Raw genomic sequence first — 17,746 nt, 5'->3', positions numbered from 1 at the left:
TTTTGCCAATTATTTGGGGGCCCACTTGCAATATCCTCACAGCCACTGTGTGTGTGTGTGTGTGTGTGTGTGTGTGTGTGTGTGTGTGTGTGTGTGTGAGTGAGTGAGTGAGAGAGTGAATGAAAGAATCATCCAAATAAATAAATAAAAAACATTAACATTAATAATAAAGTATTTTATTTTTTCTGCATAAGATTCAGTTCATTTCTGTGCTCACGAGGAAACGTACACTCCGACAAAACCAGTGCATTATAATGTAGTCTTCACAGCAGTGTAGAGGATTAGGTTCAGTCTCCCAAGTCTCCTTTTGTGCCTCTTTCATGTCTTGTCTATAGGTTTCTCATAAGACTAGAAAGAGCAATATTTTAACACACTGTCTCTCAATGTTTGGCCCTGGGTTCCACCAGGGGTGGGTCTTGTAGCACTTGACCTATAGCCTTGACGACCATGCAGTCTTAAGTTATGCAAAGGTTGAAACTTGAAATGTAATTTACAGTAGATACAATAGCATATTATTTTGGACAGATGCCAGCTTAATTTGTTGACCTGGCTGGCATCCTATAGTTTCTATAGTTTCAATGCTGTATTATTATAAAAAAATATATATATTATACTGTTTAGACTGATGCTCTAGGAGGACAGGTTATTGGTTTACCTACTGATACACTAGTACACTACACTGAATTGTCTATGCATTTGATGTATGTGTTTACCTTGCCTACTGTAAGATAAAGAGCATGTTCTAAATGCCTAAATTGTAAATTGGTGGTTCCCGGACCCAATGTTGAGAACCAATGTGTTTAACACGTTCTTTCAATGCAAAGCAACAAAGAAACTTGTGACTTCACCCTGGAGCATCTGAGCCTGATATAACCATGCACACTTGAAATAGCCAACAGTTACACATTCTGCACACTGTTACATGTGCTTAATTTAAACAGTGATGGGTCTCGAAGTTCATTTCAATAGTAATCACTGTTGACTATTAAAACATCAACTCTATTGTATGCAGATGAGACAGAAAAGAATAAGAAGAAAATGACCAACACCCAATGTTTCTCATATACAGAATAGTCATGGATGTTTACATACTATGTGCAAAACATGGAAACAAGGCAGTCCATTTGGAGAAAAAAAGACAAAACAATGTCTATCAGTTATTGTGTAACAATTAATCGTGTAATCGATTAATCCATCGCTAAAAATATCAAATAAAGGTTTTGTCATCAATTCATTTTAGTGATATGTAAAAAAAAAAAAAAAACATTTGTTTTGCTATTTACAACTTCAATGAAATGTAATGCTTGTCATTGTTCCATATTATATAAATGAAAAGTTATATTTTTCAACATTAAGCAATTTCAAGATATCTTCACGTTCAGATAACCTCTGAACGTTTACCATTGTGTCTTATTTTATCATCATTTTAGGATTCAACACCACTTTCAATAAACAAATAGCAGGTCTACAACCTTGTGGATCAGCTATGTTCACTATTCATTGAATGAGCAAGTTTATAGTTTATAGTGGTCTAAATTAATCAAATAGATTCATTGATTCATAATGAAAAGGACAACTGCTGGTGAATACTTGATGATAAGCCACTGCTGACAGGTATCACCCTAAGTATAATTGTGTCATATCACATCTAGTTGAGGTTAAAGCTCATTTGTCTCTGCGTTATTCCGTTTTCCACACTGATTAGAACATCTGCTTCACACAGTTGACAGAGTTTGGCATACAGTATGTTGTATTTGGCCACCAAATACAATGCATGTTGTATTCGGCCGCCAACCCCCATCTCAAAATATTTTGTTCCAGGGACCACCAGAAGCAAATATTTATAGATATATATTCAAAGATTTGCACAAATGTTCCTGAATTTATACAAGTGAGAAACCAGTACAACAAGTTAGAAAAACGGAATGGAGAACAACGGGCCCATAGAATTCTATTGGAACTTTGGAAAATCCTAATCTTTCGACTAGGTCATCGGGGGCTGGAGTGGCGATTGCCGGCCATCGGTGAGCCCCGGTTTGCCCGTTGCTGTGTGTTTTTTGGGGTTTTTTTTTTTTAAGGAATTGAGTTTGTTTTATGAATTGAGATGTAATGGGGTGGTGGAGGGTATAATTAATATAAATTGTATCACCTGAGCGAAATTATGTCATCTTCCAATGATGATGAATAAGACTTATATGCCAAACATCAAGTTCTGTTTTAAATTATAAGAATTCTTGAAAACACAATAATATATACATTTGAAGCTTTACATGTTTGATCATTTACTTACATTTACAGTACAATCAATGGTATACCGGTACATTTTAAAGGTGCAGTGTGTACGTTTTCTTATTCCACCTGGAATGAAAAGCTACGATTACAAAAATCAAGGCCAATACAATTCTATTTTTGGTTGTGTGTGGACGAATTGAGATGGACAAAAAACATACACACAACACCTCTATATTTAAGAAAATAAAATGTGTGAAAATATCAGTGTCTTAAGCCACCACTATGAATTAGATATGGAATGTGTCATGTGACAAGGCAGATAACTAAAATTGTCAAAATGCCAAGGAAAAACAATACCTATAATATATTCAGTATCAAGTGTGTACAGTGTTTCATGATATTAAAAAAATCAAGCATAACCTTTAACACAGGTTTCTAAGCGACCACAGACTGTTCAAGCCCAAATATAGTTCTCTGTACAACTCAGAAACAAATAAACCTTTTGACATTGTTGCTGTAATGCTTTGCTACATGAGCTTGTAGATGGGCTAGTTTTGGCGTGCAACGCCATCGTACAACAAAGTATGAATCAGGCTTGATGCCACAGTCATACCAAAAGTTTGGGTGACTTCAGAATTCCCTCTAAAGTTTCATACAGCTATGGTAGGTCTGTAAAGCTTTCGTTTGTAGAAGTTCGTAAAACGACTGTGTGCTATTTTGTTCAGTTAGCAATTAGTCTTTGGTGCACGTGCCATGGAAATGTATGTATGGATAATGAATTCCTTCTTCATATCTTCTTCTCCTCCTCTTCTCTTAAGGATGTGGTGGTGAACTATAGAGCAGACCTGGATACTGTGGTAAATATTTTTCTCGCATTTATTTTAACTTGATTTTCTAGTAACCCCTGCATGTGTACTGACAGTTTAGACATTCACAGGAAGTACTTGAAAACCTGAATGTTCCTGACATGGTTCACTCTGCCTCTGGCAGAGGCAGATGCAAGTAGGTTAAACAAATGTTAACAACTTAAATCTATACGTAGTTGACCGGAGTGCCCGGGCCCAGGGCTCTATGCTAGTTTACCCTCCACAAAATGATCTTCAGTGAACATAGCCTATCTAGACGCATTGTGAGCTTATACGCTATTTTCACTGAAGAACTACTGGTTCTGTATTTAGACCCAGGTCTGCATAGAGAATAGTTGTGTTTGTCCGGTCATTGCTGTGTCCTCGAACCGAGGTGACTTTGGATCTTATGGCATTCCTTTGTCCGGCCAACTGTCTTGTCAGTCTTTCTGTGTGACCTGATCGCTCTGGTGACGGTCAAACACAAAAGCTGCGTAGTGCTGCTGGCTCTCTGGACACCTGGGGCCATGTCACGCGTCAGTCATATCATCTATATCCTTCCTGTCTTCCATGGATTTTCGTTTGAAGAAGCCGGCCTGGACGAGCAGAAAACTCAAGTTATAAGAAGACCTTATTGTAAAAGTCACTCTGAATGCTTTTTGACTTTGATGACTGAGATGAAAACTCTTGTGTGCTTGATATTCTGTTGGATCTATCGTTACATTCCTGACCAAAAGTACATTTTAAGCTGCAATCAATAACTTCCATTATGACCTTCCCAGGGTTCAACCCCGGCAGTACTACTTGTCAACCAGTAGGTGTCCTACCGACACAAGGGTCTAAATGTCTCAATGGAAGAGTAAGAAGACCAACTCCAACAGCTGTAGATGTAGTAGTTATATTGAATTATGAACATATTTCATATTCTTCTATTCATATAAACAGCATTATTATTGTAACATACTCTACATTCATTGAAATATTATTACCTTCCAGAGAGCGAAGATAACCAGGGCTAGTATAAGCAGTCCTATAAGGATGCTAATGATGATGATCCAGATAGGAATTCCTCCCAACGACTCCTTAGACACCTGGATCTTGACCTATAGTTAACACATAAACATACCCCCACACACACATACACAGTTCTGTACATTAAATACATCATCATATAGCACATACTGTAAATAAATACTGTAAATCCCTGTGACTCACACTTCTGGAACTGTCGGCCTTGTTCAGCACAAAAAGATCCGTGTTCATGTTCTCCAGAGTTCCACTGACCACCATGTACAGACTGGAGAACGTTGCCTGGAATAACCATTCGTTATGGTAGATAGGTTACACTTCTGGAAAAATACACTACCTGATGTGTATTTTGTGACTACCTGAAATCTGCCAGCTTCATAGTTTTCTATTATTCATAGAAAAATATCAAAGTATGTACATTAAGCACACTGTCAGGTCACTGAAGACGTTGCGTGCACAGGTCCTACTTCTAAATTCGATCTACATGTGTGCATGCACACTACAGTAGCATATTTGTGTATGTATTATTTATGTGGCTATATCTTTGTGTGTGCCATCTTAAAGATTTGTATACCTGTATTATTGCAATAATTATGCGGGTGAAATTCCGTTTCAGCTTCACCCAGCTGGTGGCTATTTAGATGGTTATATGAGCTCTCAGGGGGAGCTGTTAGGGATTTCACTTTGACCCGGACATGTGAAGGCCAGGATGCGAACCGGTGACCACCTGATTACCAGACTCAACCTGCTAAGCTACGGCCTCCCCCAGATCCCCAGATCTCTCTGAATTTCAATTAAATTCCTAACACATATCTACAATTATCTCTATCCAAAGCAAAGTTGCAAACCAATAAAGAATTTAGTTTTCTCATTAAGACAAAGTTATACATAAATAAGTGTCGTCATACCTTGATGAATGTTGGTTTCCACACCCTAAATGTAATGTTGACCTGACTGAGTTTGGCCTCAGGGATGAAACAGGAGATGGCCGCACACAGTTGTTCATCACAGCTCTGCATCGCAACACAAATGCACACAGTTCACCTGTCAAATACTCACTGTTCATTTATCTGTTATGTAACAAAGGCTTAATTGGCTTGCCAGCAGATTTGAACCGGACACCAGTGGTGGAAAGTAACACATTTCATTTACCCATTTGCTGTAGTTAAGTACAATATTGCTGTACTTCACTTGCGTATTTCCAATTTTCAATACTTGTTTACTTCTGCTCCACTACATCTCAGAAATAAATATTGTAATTTATTCCACTACAATTATTTGCAGCACGCCACAAACATGCGCGTAGGTAGGGCAACCAAATGGTCCGTGAAGTCCCTGCTTTATTGTGAGTGAGACTGTGTTGGTCGGGGAGTAGATGATAGATAGAGGAGCTGCCTACTGGACACACAAAACAAGCTTCTGTATCAAATATAAATGTATTCCAAGGCAGCGCCACACGCCACTCTTCCATGGGCAGAGAGGGTGAAAGGCAAGATTGCAGACAAAAGTTATGCACAGAGCTTATTACTCACCACCAAGAAGTTACTGAGGGATTCGGACTTTGGTATAGGTTTGTAAAGAGGGTTTCTATCAGGGTGGATGTTCTGATGGTTCATCTGACCTCCAGTATCACATTTGACCTGTGACAAAGGAAAGGAAACGAGAGTCAACTTCAATTGTTTAAGTGTGTGTGTGTGTGTGTGTGTGTGTGTGTGTGTGTGTGTGTGTGTGTGTGTGTGTGTGTGTGTGTGTGTGTGTGTGTGTGTGTGTGTGTGTGTGTGTGTGTGTGCGTGTGCGTGCGAGAGTAACTGCATACATACATTGGAGCTGGCTGTGACTTGTGTCAGGTACAATAGGATATTGTTCATAGGAGACCGGTGAGGATACGTCACTGTAAGATTCAGTGGAGGTGTCCTCAGATCCGCAGCCTTCTCCACCTGGAGAAAAAGGTTTTCAATGAGTCTAAACAACTGCACTAATGCAACTATTCGCAACTCCATACAACAAAACAGTTTTAAGGCCAGTCCACACCAATGCAACTCCTTGCAACTGCCACAATGCGACGCATTATGAGCTTGTAGATCGGCTATTTAAAAAAATATATACATTTTGAACTTGTAAAATGGGAGATTCTGCACAATGAGTACTTTTACTCTTGGTACATTAAGTATTGTTGATGCCGATACCTGTGTAGGACTTCTACTTGTATCACGAGTACGGTATTCCTACATTTCAGTATTGATACTTTTACTTAAGTAAAACATGCGAGTACTTCTTCCTCTTCTTATCATAATGTACGGTAGGTCTTACCGTGTAGCTAATGTTGATTTCCTCTCCTATCACACTGGTATGGTTGAAGACCAGAGGATACTGCTCCCCCTCTTTCACTACAATGTGATCATCCTGTGGCCTCCTAGAAGAGGAAGGATTCATAGAGACATAGATTTAACTTTTTAGGTCCCTATAGGCTGTAGTCCTTCACTCCAAGGAAGCGAACTGGAGGACAACTTCGAAGAACAGACAGCAACAACAATGTGTACATCAGTGATATCATTGATGAGGGACAGAAGGTAAAGCAAGCACATTTCAACAACAAGGCAATTCAACATGCTTTACATAAAACATTAAGAAAAGGAAACACATTATAAGCTTGGGTACACCTACTGTGTCTATAGTTAATAGGCGTTTTTGCACAGAGCAAAAAACACAATACAAAAGGACATTGAATACAGTAAAAACAAAAGAAGTAAAAAATCAACAAAAAAAAGGAAAATTACAGTGCAGAAGATTCATTGACAAATCTGAATAAAAGGGAGCGGCAAACAGAACATTTTCTTTTTAGCTGTGATTTAAAACAACTGAGAGATGCAGCAGGCCTGCTGTTTTCTGCTACTTTGTACTTCCAGATATGGGGATTGGAACAACAAATCAAATGTAAAACAGGGTAACAACAACAGAAATGTTTCTAGGGTTTAATACTCACACTGTGAATGTCAGGCCGGCCTGGTATTTCACAGGGATGGAGATCCTCACAGCGTTGTCGTGCAGGGTAGAAGGCAGCTCCTCGCTGTCACTGTAAGAAATGGTCAAACAAGACAAGTTCCAGCATGGCCCTCTTCTTAACCCATTAAGACCTGAGGACGATTCTACAAATGGCTTCTAAATCCAGTTTTCTGAAAAACCTATGTTGCTATACTGTATAAGTAGTAGTAGTAGTTCCCCCATCTAAAAAATGTTTTGTTACAGGGACCTCCAGAAGCAAAGATTTGATTTTAAATGGAGTTGGAACAACAGATGTTCAGGAGGCGGAGAAACACACATTGACCCTGCCCTTCACGCGACTCTCCGAGTCTCCGCCCTCCACGCCAATCTACCTGTCCCTATTTATACCTGCCCAGTCCCACCCAGAATTCTCCACGTTTTGCCTGCCTCTCTGCGTCGCACACTAGCCACCTTCCTACAGGCTTCTCGCATCCCACCCCCACCCCCTTCACATCCCCTTCACATCCATAGTAGCTCCTTCCCCCGCTCCCCTCAAAGGAGCTTATCGGCACTAGGAATACTGCATTCACTTTGCCAAAGTGGAACAAACGTGGAACAAACGATTAAAACAAAACTTTCTCTCCTCCTCAGGTTCCTGCTGGGGGGTGACCGCCCATGCGCACCATCGCCTTACGATGAACGTCATACGACGACCCCCCCTGGAACCTACACAACACACCCGAACTCATTCATCCATCCCTCCATTTACTTACTGTCAATAAATCCTTCAAACCTCCCCAATGGGAGTGCATGGGAGTAATTTTGAGTGGGAGCGGGATGGGATCAGGAGTTATTCTACCAGGACTGGGACGGGATGGGAGTTTTTTTATTTTACTCTGGCCTGGTATTGGGACAGGATGGGATTTTTTTCTGTGGGAGTGGGATGGGACGGGAGTGCAAATCAACTCCCGTGTCGACATTTTAGGCCTATAGCGGTGGGAAACTGGGGTTTGAATCCCGGCCCTTTGTAGGACATGAATCTTTCGCACGGCAGGCTTTGACAGAGTTACACTGAAACAGCACGGTACTGTAGTTCATAATATGTCATTGTCTCACCTCGTAGCTGTTATGTTAATCTGAATCTCATCCTGAATATGTCCTGGATTCACCTCAAATCTCAAGCTGAATTCCTCCTGGAAATGTAAGAAATCACGTATGTTATATACCGGTAATAATGATTCACTATGTTTATTGTTATGGTTGTTGTTGTTGTACAGTAGATAAAGTAAAATACCTTAGCATTGCTGCCTAGGAACGGATATCCAACAGCACACTCTACTTTGGTGTGATTAAGAGTACAATCTTTCACTTCAGGCTGTCAAGACAACATGTATACATGAAAACATTACACATAGTATTGTAGCAATAGGCACTGAAATGATGCACATATGAAAAACACTTATCAACCTCACCTCAACTTTCACATAGTTGATGTTCTGAGTGAAGCTCACAGTAACTTTGGTGTTGTACGCATTGTCTCTGCTGTTTCTGATGGTGATGGCAACATTGAACTTCTCTGTCGTCTTTGCTTTGATCAGCATACTGTAGAAAACAAGTAAACTGTTGAATTTATCCACTGCAGGCGTGATTGTAATTCACAAGTTACCCCACAAGGGAGCAGTCATGCATTGTAGAAATCTGCGCCTAGGGTTGTAACTGATGTGAGATAGTGATGTGAGTGATGTGGAGTAATTGTACAGTTTGATATTTTACTATAATATGCTGTCTGGACTCCGGAGGCACTGTTCAAGACCCTGGAGGGTCTTAGGCATTCTCCTTCAAATTGCACTTGCAATGGTTTGATATGTGAAACAGTGTTGGAACTAACGCCCTTACATTAAGTCAATTTACATAAAGAAACTACTTTTTGCTGTAACTTGTAACTTAACTCTTGACATTTTCCCATTCAGTAACGCCATAATAGTTACTGTGTTTTCAATGGGTGAGTTAGTAGTTACCCACGTTACGTAATGTAATCCAAAAGAACCGTCTCCTTCTCCTGCTAGTCATTTAAACTGACATGGTGTGCTGAGTGTGCTCCCAGAGTGAAACACATTCCACATGAGAAAGAGAAAGTGGCTTCCACAGGGCAAAATAACTTGAACAACACTAAAGAAACACATTCAGTTAAACTGTTCTATCAGAGCAGCTTCACAGTAGTTGCACAAACCTTTTAACGCTGGGCTCTGCTGTGAGAGACAGGTCAGAGATGCACTTTTCATCATTACCACAGTCGACCAGAGGAATCTGAAAGGAAATGCAACATTTAGGAAATACAGTAGTCCGAAACGTAATGCATTTAATACATCATACATGCCAAATCGTAATTAGTTATCTAAATCCTCTGTTGTATGGGTGTGTTTAATTGACTACAAGGGTTAAAAGTGCATTCCAGTGCTGCTGGCTTGCTCCAGGGTATAAGAGACCACGTTCTATTTGTTCCCATTCTCAGCACTGTCCCATTGGACTGTTTTCAAAATCAACAGCGGCTACTCTCTCAGGAAAGGACCAGAGACTGAAATATCACGTGACGGCACATGATGACAAGGAAAACGTTACTTTCTGTAGATTAGAACAACGGGAGCACAGTGTTCCTCGTGAGATTACTGTGAAGTACTGCTGGAGGTGTCACTCAACTGGGAACCCCTGAATACTATTTTGCACGTTTGGTGCAAAATTCCCCTTCTCTTTATCTGGCAATACAACTTATTGCAACCATGTTCTGGCAGGTCACTTGCAACTATGTGTGTGGGAGTTGTGTTGTGGGAAAACAGTTCTTCCTGCTAGTGTTGGGGAGTCCTGATAGATGCAACACTGAAGGATGGCAGGCAGCTGTTGTTGCACACACTAATGTTCTGTGTCAGAGGCGTTCTGTAGCCGTGCTCTCATGATAAGCAAGCTGTGGCTGAGGGGGAAAAAATAATGATACAGGTCTAATAACAGCATGGCTCCCGTGTGGCTCTCTGACATGCTAATGATGATGATGTCAGACTTGTCAAATATGGACATAAAAGTGGGGCAGTGGATGTCAATTAATTAATTTGAAGCTATCTTACAGACACACCATGGACAATAAAGGCACTTGCGCACATCTTTTACCATTTATTTCCACAGTATATTGATGACCTCCAAATTTGCCGACGGTTTCAGCCTGATGGATCTGTGATGTGTCCCCGAAATGACATGATACTTTTTGAAATCTACAATCAGGTTCTGTGTTCCGGGCTAGTGTCGTTCACTGATTAGAGAATGGAGATGACGTCAGTTTTTTTGTTATGCTGATTGGCTGAAGGGTTTGTCTGTCTACGCTGTAGTCCCGTAACCAGAGTCCTGACTCCACTCGCATGAATGGAAATGCGATTTCAAGGGGAAGTGGTTAACCAGGCTATGAAATCCTTTGACGTCACTTTCTTGACATCATCAAAAGTGGATCGAGCAAATCATATAATTGACTCATTGGGAGATCTAAAGGTCAGAGGAATGACTGTGAGCTTCAGTTCTTGAGCGATTCTCACGGCCCTCTACCATATTGCCAAATTTCTAGGAAAACGACAGCACAGAACTGACAAAACTGCAAGAAATGGTGGAATCCGTACAAAAACACTAAGGGGTCTACGCCCTTCGTACTTGACCCCTAATAATAATAATTATTATGATTTATTCCAAACTCATAAAATGTCATTTAAATATTTCAGAAAAATAAAACAAATATGTGATTTTTATTGGTACTAAGTAGGCCCACTAGCACTGGAATTTGGTACTGATCAGTCAGCGGATTAACACACACACATAGACGGCTAGCCTCCTACAGAGCCAGTCGTAAAAATAAATGATCACCCTTGAATTATGTGGATGGCAAACAGATGTAAAATGTTTAAGTTGTGGTTCAGATCTTACTATAAATCTTCTACTGAGTGTCAGTGGGACCAGGAGTGAGGCCAGGGTGCACAGAGAGACCCTATTGAAGATGACTGTCAACAGTCTTGGGGAGGGAGTAGCTGAATGGGTATAGAGGCCGTCAGCGTCTAGGAACTGGAAGGTCACCGGTTTGCTGGCCGGTCCCCCTCAGTCTAAGTGTCCGTGAGCAAGGCACTAAACCAATTAAACCCTAGTGTTCCTATTCTGGGAATGTCATAAAAGGGTGATCACCACAGCTATATAATGACAGATCTACAAGATGACAACGTGATTCATTACCGACTTATTGATGGAGGTGGGCAGGTTTTCATCCAGAACGGGGCCCTCGTCCTCCTCAGCAAGACCAAACTCCAGAGAGACCATGATAGGATCCCGGAAGTCCAGTCTAGCCTGCCAGGGAGGAGATGAGATAGAAGGAGACAGGAGGAGACAGGAAAACTCAGCATGAGACAAGAGAATTCAGGAATGCAGAGAGAGGAATAAAGTAGAAGGTGAAGGAGGAATAGGAATAACAACATATATGCATTATAAAGTAGTAACAGTATTAAATAGAGTAGAGTAGTATTAGATAACAGTGAATGAATTGTTTTCCTTGCGATTATTCTATTGATTCCTTGGTCAAAGGAATCAAAGAATCGGGAATTGTGTTTGTTTTTGTTTTGTTTTTATTCAACAAATCGACGGGAAAGAACATTTGAAAAGATTTAATTTTTATAAGCGTGTAAATTGATTAGTCTGTTTAACAAATTAAGCCCTATTTCATACTTTCAAAAAATAAATTAATATTTTATGAATTCATTATTTATTTTTTTAGGACCAGAGATTGTCTACCTCCCGTACGCTACTCCTCTGTCCTGTGTTTCATACTACGGTGCAGCTATTACAATTTAATTTCCCTCGTGGGATCAATACAGTTCTATCTATCTCTATCAATCTATGTATTTTTAAGACCACATGTTTTCAGTTGTAATGGACAATACGCAATGATCTATTTGGTAGGATCCAGGATCCCCAACTGAAATGCTCTGTCCCCTCTCTCTCTCTCTCTCTCTCTCCTCTCACTTCTCTCTTCTTCCTTCTGTCTCCTTCTTCTCTCCCTCTCCCTCTCATGTCTAAGTGACTGGAGATAATTTAGTGCGCAGAGCAGCACAAGGTCCTACTTTGTGTGCTTTGATCAGAAAGGTTCTGTTTCTCATTAAAGCCAAGGTCTTTTTCTCAGTACAAATTCGAATATGGCTTTGGTCCAAGTCCTCTTCTTCCAGCCTTCAATGTATTATCATGGGTCTTTACTTGACCGGAACTCAACAACTAACAATGAATGCATTATAATGCATATAGTGGGTCTATGTAAAGGCATTGTAAAGATGTACGCTGTCGCTGAGGGGTGACAGGCCGTCCATCAATTCCTGTGTTTGTTTGCTTTTATGTGATGTGCCTCATACCCATGGTGGAAAGTAACTTAACTTAATTATAACGCTCCTTTATAATTCTACACCATTTCAGAGAGAAATACTGAACTTGGAGAAAACAGAAATTGAGAGGTTAAGTTACAAGTTACTTTGATTTGATTTAGATGACATAAATCAGTCTTAAGAAACAGTCTGCACTCACAAACACATTTCCATTTTAATTTACCGCAGCAGCTGGCTGACAAACGGATGCGCTTCGGCTCCTCAGGCCTTCATCAGGAATGTTTGCTGTGAGTCTGCACCCGTCTTTCCTTTACTTAAATTATTGCCAGTAGTAGAGTATGTTTAGCTTGGGACTTAAGTCCTATAGTATTTTAAATAATATGGATGGACCTTATGGCATAAAGACAAAGATACTGTACTTGCCGACATAACAAACGTCTCTTCCACACACAGCTTGTCTCTGATGCTGACACGTTTGGAAATCCTTCGAACAATTTTGTCATCTTCATTTCTAAACGTACCCCTGGCTTTGGGACGCAGAGCATCCAGAGTGAGATCATAGTGGATCTCTGCAAGACAAACAATACAAGACAATGAGTTTAAGACTGACAGAAGGTATTACAGCTTTCCACTGGGCCGGGACCCATTTTTGGGCTGCAGACCCATTTTTTCCTTCAAAAATCAAAGTTAACTTTTTTTTTCTTCTTCGGAAATTCAAAAATAAAACTTATTCACAAGATTTTCTGAAATTTTCATCAAATAAATTGAAAAATATTGAGAAATAGTGAAAATAGCCTGTCTAGATTCTAGAAGTTAAACAAGTTCACAACGTGTCACTCTGCGACATGTTGTGAGCTTGTAGATCTGCTACTTTCACTATTAAATAGGGCTTAAGTGGTTAATTCATCATGTAGACATGTACAGTTGTATGTTTGGGTCCTGGGGAGACACAGCATTTATATTCTGGGTCTCAGTTGAAAAAGTTTGGGAACCAAAAGTTATAGAGGCCTTCTGGGAATCAGAAGGTCACCAGTTGGATCCTCAGCTCTTCCAGGCGTCATCTCAAAGAATCCCAGAGCGAGACACTTAACCCCTAACGTCTCCCCCAGGGGGAGCTGTTAACAAATGAAACCCCATACTGTATGTTGTTGAGCGGAGTGCCTCAAGGCTCTATACTAGCGCTCTATACTGTACCTATCTATAAATATCTTTGCTGAAAATAGTCGCTAGTTTCAACAAAGGTTTCCCCCAGAATACGCGGACGATGGGGTGGTTAATACTAGTAGTTTCCCGCTTCTGAGTTAAATGCAGACAATGAACTTACATCAAATAGGACAGACAAGGAGAAAAACATTAACCACTTAGACGGCCCTATTTTATACTTTGTCAATTCAAAACTACAATCTCATAATGTGTTATTGAAACGTGTTGAAATCTTGAGAAATTGTGAACATTTTGGCCAATATTGTCATGCCCAATAAGCACACCATGCAGGGATAATGTATTGAGAAGGACAGGAGTAATTACAAGGAATACGTTGAATACTTTCAGCTTACCTGTGTCAGAGAGAGATGTAGACTCAGATTTAATGTTGTAGGTGAAACACACCCTGGTGACCACACACACTGTTTTACGTCCGTTGTCCTCACAGTTGGGCTGTTGAAGGTTGATTTTATTTGGGTCAAACGTCAGGTCAGCACGAAGCTCCCCAACATCTCTGGACCTATGAAAATGAAACACATTCATTATTACACAACTTGGTTGAATGCTTGATGCTGATTGCTCAGTCACTTTTTGAATAATGACCGCTGAACTCAATAACAGACCAGTCTAATTCAAGACTCGGTGCACCTGGCTCATATCAATCTGCTTTGTTTTTGCCATATCCAACACTGCAGCCATGCAAACAAACACCCAATGTAATTTACTTACAGCTAAACAGTAGGCTACTCTCAATTATGTTTTTGAAATTTTTTGGAGCGAGCAATAGACAATAGACAATAGACAATGCTATAACTGAATAGCCTGTTCATTCTATTTAATCAAATATTTTTGTGTGAGTTATAATTGCATGAAAACAACGACACCGGTGTGACTTTTAGGCTTACAATTAGGAAAAGATTCAGGCTGGGGTTATGGTTAGACATTTAGGTGTTAGTGTGTTAGGGATTGGAGTTACACCAATCTATGCACGCAGGCCGCATTTGTCGAGCACCGAAACTAGCAGATCTACACTTAAAAAATGCATCACACTAAGTGCATGACGCAGGCTTTTATAACAGTTTTGAAGTATTCACAACTATGATAATACAAACGTACATGCGTGCGAGCTTGCACGTTTGCTAAATGTTCTTATGTATAAGGAAAGAATGTATCGTGATAATGACTGTGGGCCCCAGCACTCTCTCTCTCTAGCCAATCACAAAGCTCTCCAAGCCACAGCCCTCACAGTCCAGGAAGAACAGCTGCATGCTGCCAAGTTCTATTTAAACACAAAGCCTCTTGGGAAATTGAGTTTTTCACACGGCTTAGCTGAACCAGTGCCAGTAGAAACAGCTAGTGTGGGAGGAGAAGCTACGTGATGGTGTGGGACGACTAGCTCTACAAGCTGTGAGAGGAGGTCTCCAACAGTGAAGAGTCTGCATCAGGGGCTTTAACCCATTAAAGACCTGAGGCCCATTCTATGAGCCAGGGGTCTTCTAAATCCTAACTGTTTCCTGAAAAATATAAGTTTCTATGTCAGTGGTGCTCAAATGTTTTCATGTCAATTAAAGACCCCAAAAAATATATGTACTTGGTTGCCCACCCCCACCTCAAAATATGTTGTTCCAGCGACCCCCAGAAGTAAAGATTTGAGTTAAAAATATTAAAAGGTTTGCACGAATTTCCCGGTTAAAAGGAAGAAGAAGAAGAAGTAGGGGGAAAAAAAGATCTACAAGCTCATAGTGTGGCATAAAGTGATCTGCTATTTTTGAATAGCCAAAGTATAAAATAATGGTTAAACCATTTTGGGCGGGAACCCCTTTTGGTGTTTTAAACACTATGTTATAATTTAGCCATTGAAAAATAGCAGATCTACAAGCTCATAGCGCCACCGAATGGCGCGCTACGAGCTTGTAGGTCTGCTATTTTTGAAAAATCGTAAAAATGTGGCGCAAATCTTTGAATATATATTCTTTAAAAGTGAATGTTTATAACTCAGGTCTAAATGGGTTTAAGTGGTTAAAATAAAATAAAAGACACAATGCTTTCCCGGTTTTAGGGTTAACGACATCATTAGGTTAGGCACTGGTAGATTTGAATCCCACCGGCCCAGAGGGGAGACATACAGCTGTATAAACTGGACTACAACAAGATGACAAGAGTTATGTGAGACGATGTCAGGGGGGGAATCCCCGCCTCTGCTATTGATACCCCCACCTCTGGTCATTCATATTCATGGCTGGTGGTGGGGGACATGTTTTATCACTGTCAGATTGAATTGGATATGTGGGGAAATATTCTGGGGAAATATATACGTATTCTCTGATGTGTTTTGATACGGTATTCATGTTTGATTAAATCACAAGTTAATGGAAAATATATATTTACCACATTGACCTGTCCCTGGCATCACTACTTGAGGTTAGCAGATTGATCCCGGGCTACCGAGAGTCAGTGTCAAAGTGTCCTTGAGCAAGACTGAACCCCTAATTGCTCCTTGCATGGTTTCCTCCGCCATGAATGGGTGAATGTAATGCACAATCTATGCAAAGCACCTTGGATAAAGACGCTGTATTACCATTTACCATTTACTTTGGGAGATCTTTTGTAAGATTAAAAAAATAACTAAAATACAGGTCTATAAAGCTCACAGTGCATCGCAATGTGACTTTGTGATCTTGTAGATTGGTTATTCATGCTATTTGTTGTACCACATAGTAGCCTATAGGGCTTAAGTGGTTAAGACAATGTACCAGTAACTCACTTAGCTTTTACAAACCAAAGCCTGGATACAAGTATTAAACTACTGTTAATGCTTCAAGTGGATTAGCCTACTACTGTAAGAGTGGGTGTGTCCGACAGAGAAAGCAAAAGACTCCTCACCAGAACAGTGATGCTCCTCCTAGCCCTCCTATGGTGACATCAGTGATTCCATCTCCATTTAGATCCATGATGCCGTGGATTGACTGGCCGAAGAATTTCACCTTCTCTCCATCCCCTCCTGCTGGGATATGCTGAAAGAACACGATAGAAATATCACAGAACATCATATTACTCAACATACAGTGGTGGAAAAAGTACTCACATTTGGATAAAAAAGTAAAAGTATTGGTATCAAAATGTACTTAAAGTACCAAAAGTATCTTCTTATTTTCCTTTTGGCTTTTCCCTTCAGGGGTCGCCACAGCGAATCATCTGCCTCTATCTCACCCTGTCCTCTGCCTCCTCTTCTCTCACACCAACTAACTTCATGTCCTCTTTCACTACATCCGTAAATCTTCTCTTTGGTCTTCCTCTAGGCCTCCTGCCTGGCAGTTCTAACCTCAACATCACATAACTCAACACATTCGTGATGTAGCACTGATGTGCCCCGGCCGTCTGTCGGTCTTACCTGCACAAACTTCTCTTTGAGTGACCTTGAGTCTGACCCATGGTAGATATAAACCGCCCCCCTGTGGTCGTTCTCGAACGGTGCACCGATCACCACGTCGTTAAAGCCATCAAGGTTGAGATCAGATACGGCAGCGATGGCTGTACCGAAGCGGGCGCCGCACGGCTCATTCTTATTGGTACAGCTAGAGGAGTGGGAGGTGCAACAGGACTGATTGACAGGCTTTAGGGTGAACTGGTGCTCAAACTGGCCCTCCTGGTAAATGAGGAAAGACAATGAAACCAAATTAGAAATGAACCAAAGAAAATATTGAAAGGTGATTATGCGCATGCGCACACACGCACGCACGCACGCCACGCACACACACACACACACACACACACACACACACACACACACACACACACACGTGCGCACGTACCTCGTTGAGTTTGTAGACGTAGACTAGTCCCTGTTCGTCTCGTTCTGAGCCCATGTACATAGGAGATCCCACCAGCAATAAATCGGTGTATGAGTCCATGTCCACATCCACTGTCTGCAGGACACTGCCAAAGTAGGAGCCAATCTACAAAATCCACATCAGCCAAATGGTGAGACGACATCAACAAAGCATCAATTAATATATAATGAAGTACCTCACTACTTTACAACTATGTGTGATCAATAACATGTCT

At 40.7% G+C, this 17,746-nt stretch overlaps 1 protein-coding gene across 1 annotated transcript in view; it reads right to left on the bottom strand.

Annotated features, from left to right (window-relative positions):
- Positions 1 to 154: 154 nt before the first annotated feature.
- The window catches only part of itga1 (integrin, alpha 1), a 62,883-nt gene continuing 45,291 nt past the window's right edge, over positions 155 to 17,746 (bottom strand). Inside the window, exons 13-30 of the mRNA XM_080756261.1 lie at positions 17,494 to 17,637; positions 17,073 to 17,327; positions 16,565 to 16,695; positions 14,035 to 14,201; positions 12,902 to 13,047; positions 11,346 to 11,456; positions 9,319 to 9,395; positions 8,561 to 8,690; positions 8,383 to 8,463; positions 8,205 to 8,281; positions 7,090 to 7,179; positions 6,417 to 6,519; positions 5,927 to 6,043; positions 5,639 to 5,746; positions 5,015 to 5,119; positions 4,293 to 4,388; positions 4,067 to 4,180; positions 155 to 3,673 (exon numbers count right to left, since the gene is read on the bottom strand). Coding sequence (XP_080612387.1) covers positions 3,608 to 3,673; positions 4,067 to 4,180; positions 4,293 to 4,388; positions 5,015 to 5,119; positions 5,639 to 5,746; positions 5,927 to 6,043; positions 6,417 to 6,519; positions 7,090 to 7,179; positions 8,205 to 8,281; positions 8,383 to 8,463; positions 8,561 to 8,690; positions 9,319 to 9,395; positions 11,346 to 11,456; positions 12,902 to 13,047; positions 14,035 to 14,201; positions 16,565 to 16,695; positions 17,073 to 17,327; positions 17,494 to 17,637 — 2,118 coding nt within the window. The 3' untranslated portion in view covers positions 155 to 3,607. The remainder of the gene's footprint in view (positions 3,674 to 4,066; positions 4,181 to 4,292; positions 4,389 to 5,014; positions 5,120 to 5,638; positions 5,747 to 5,926; positions 6,044 to 6,416; positions 6,520 to 7,089; positions 7,180 to 8,204; positions 8,282 to 8,382; positions 8,464 to 8,560; positions 8,691 to 9,318; positions 9,396 to 11,345; positions 11,457 to 12,901; positions 13,048 to 14,034; positions 14,202 to 16,564; positions 16,696 to 17,072; positions 17,328 to 17,493; positions 17,638 to 17,746) is intronic.

Source organism: Protomyctophum bolini (assembly GCF_963924005.1).
Source record: "Protomyctophum bolini genome assembly, chromosome: 22".
Taxonomy (NCBI): domain Eukaryota; kingdom Metazoa; phylum Chordata; class Actinopteri; order Myctophiformes; family Myctophidae; genus Protomyctophum; species Protomyctophum bolini.
The sequence above is the reverse complement of the archived record's forward strand: the minus strand, read 5'-3'. Positions and strand labels throughout refer to the sequence as shown.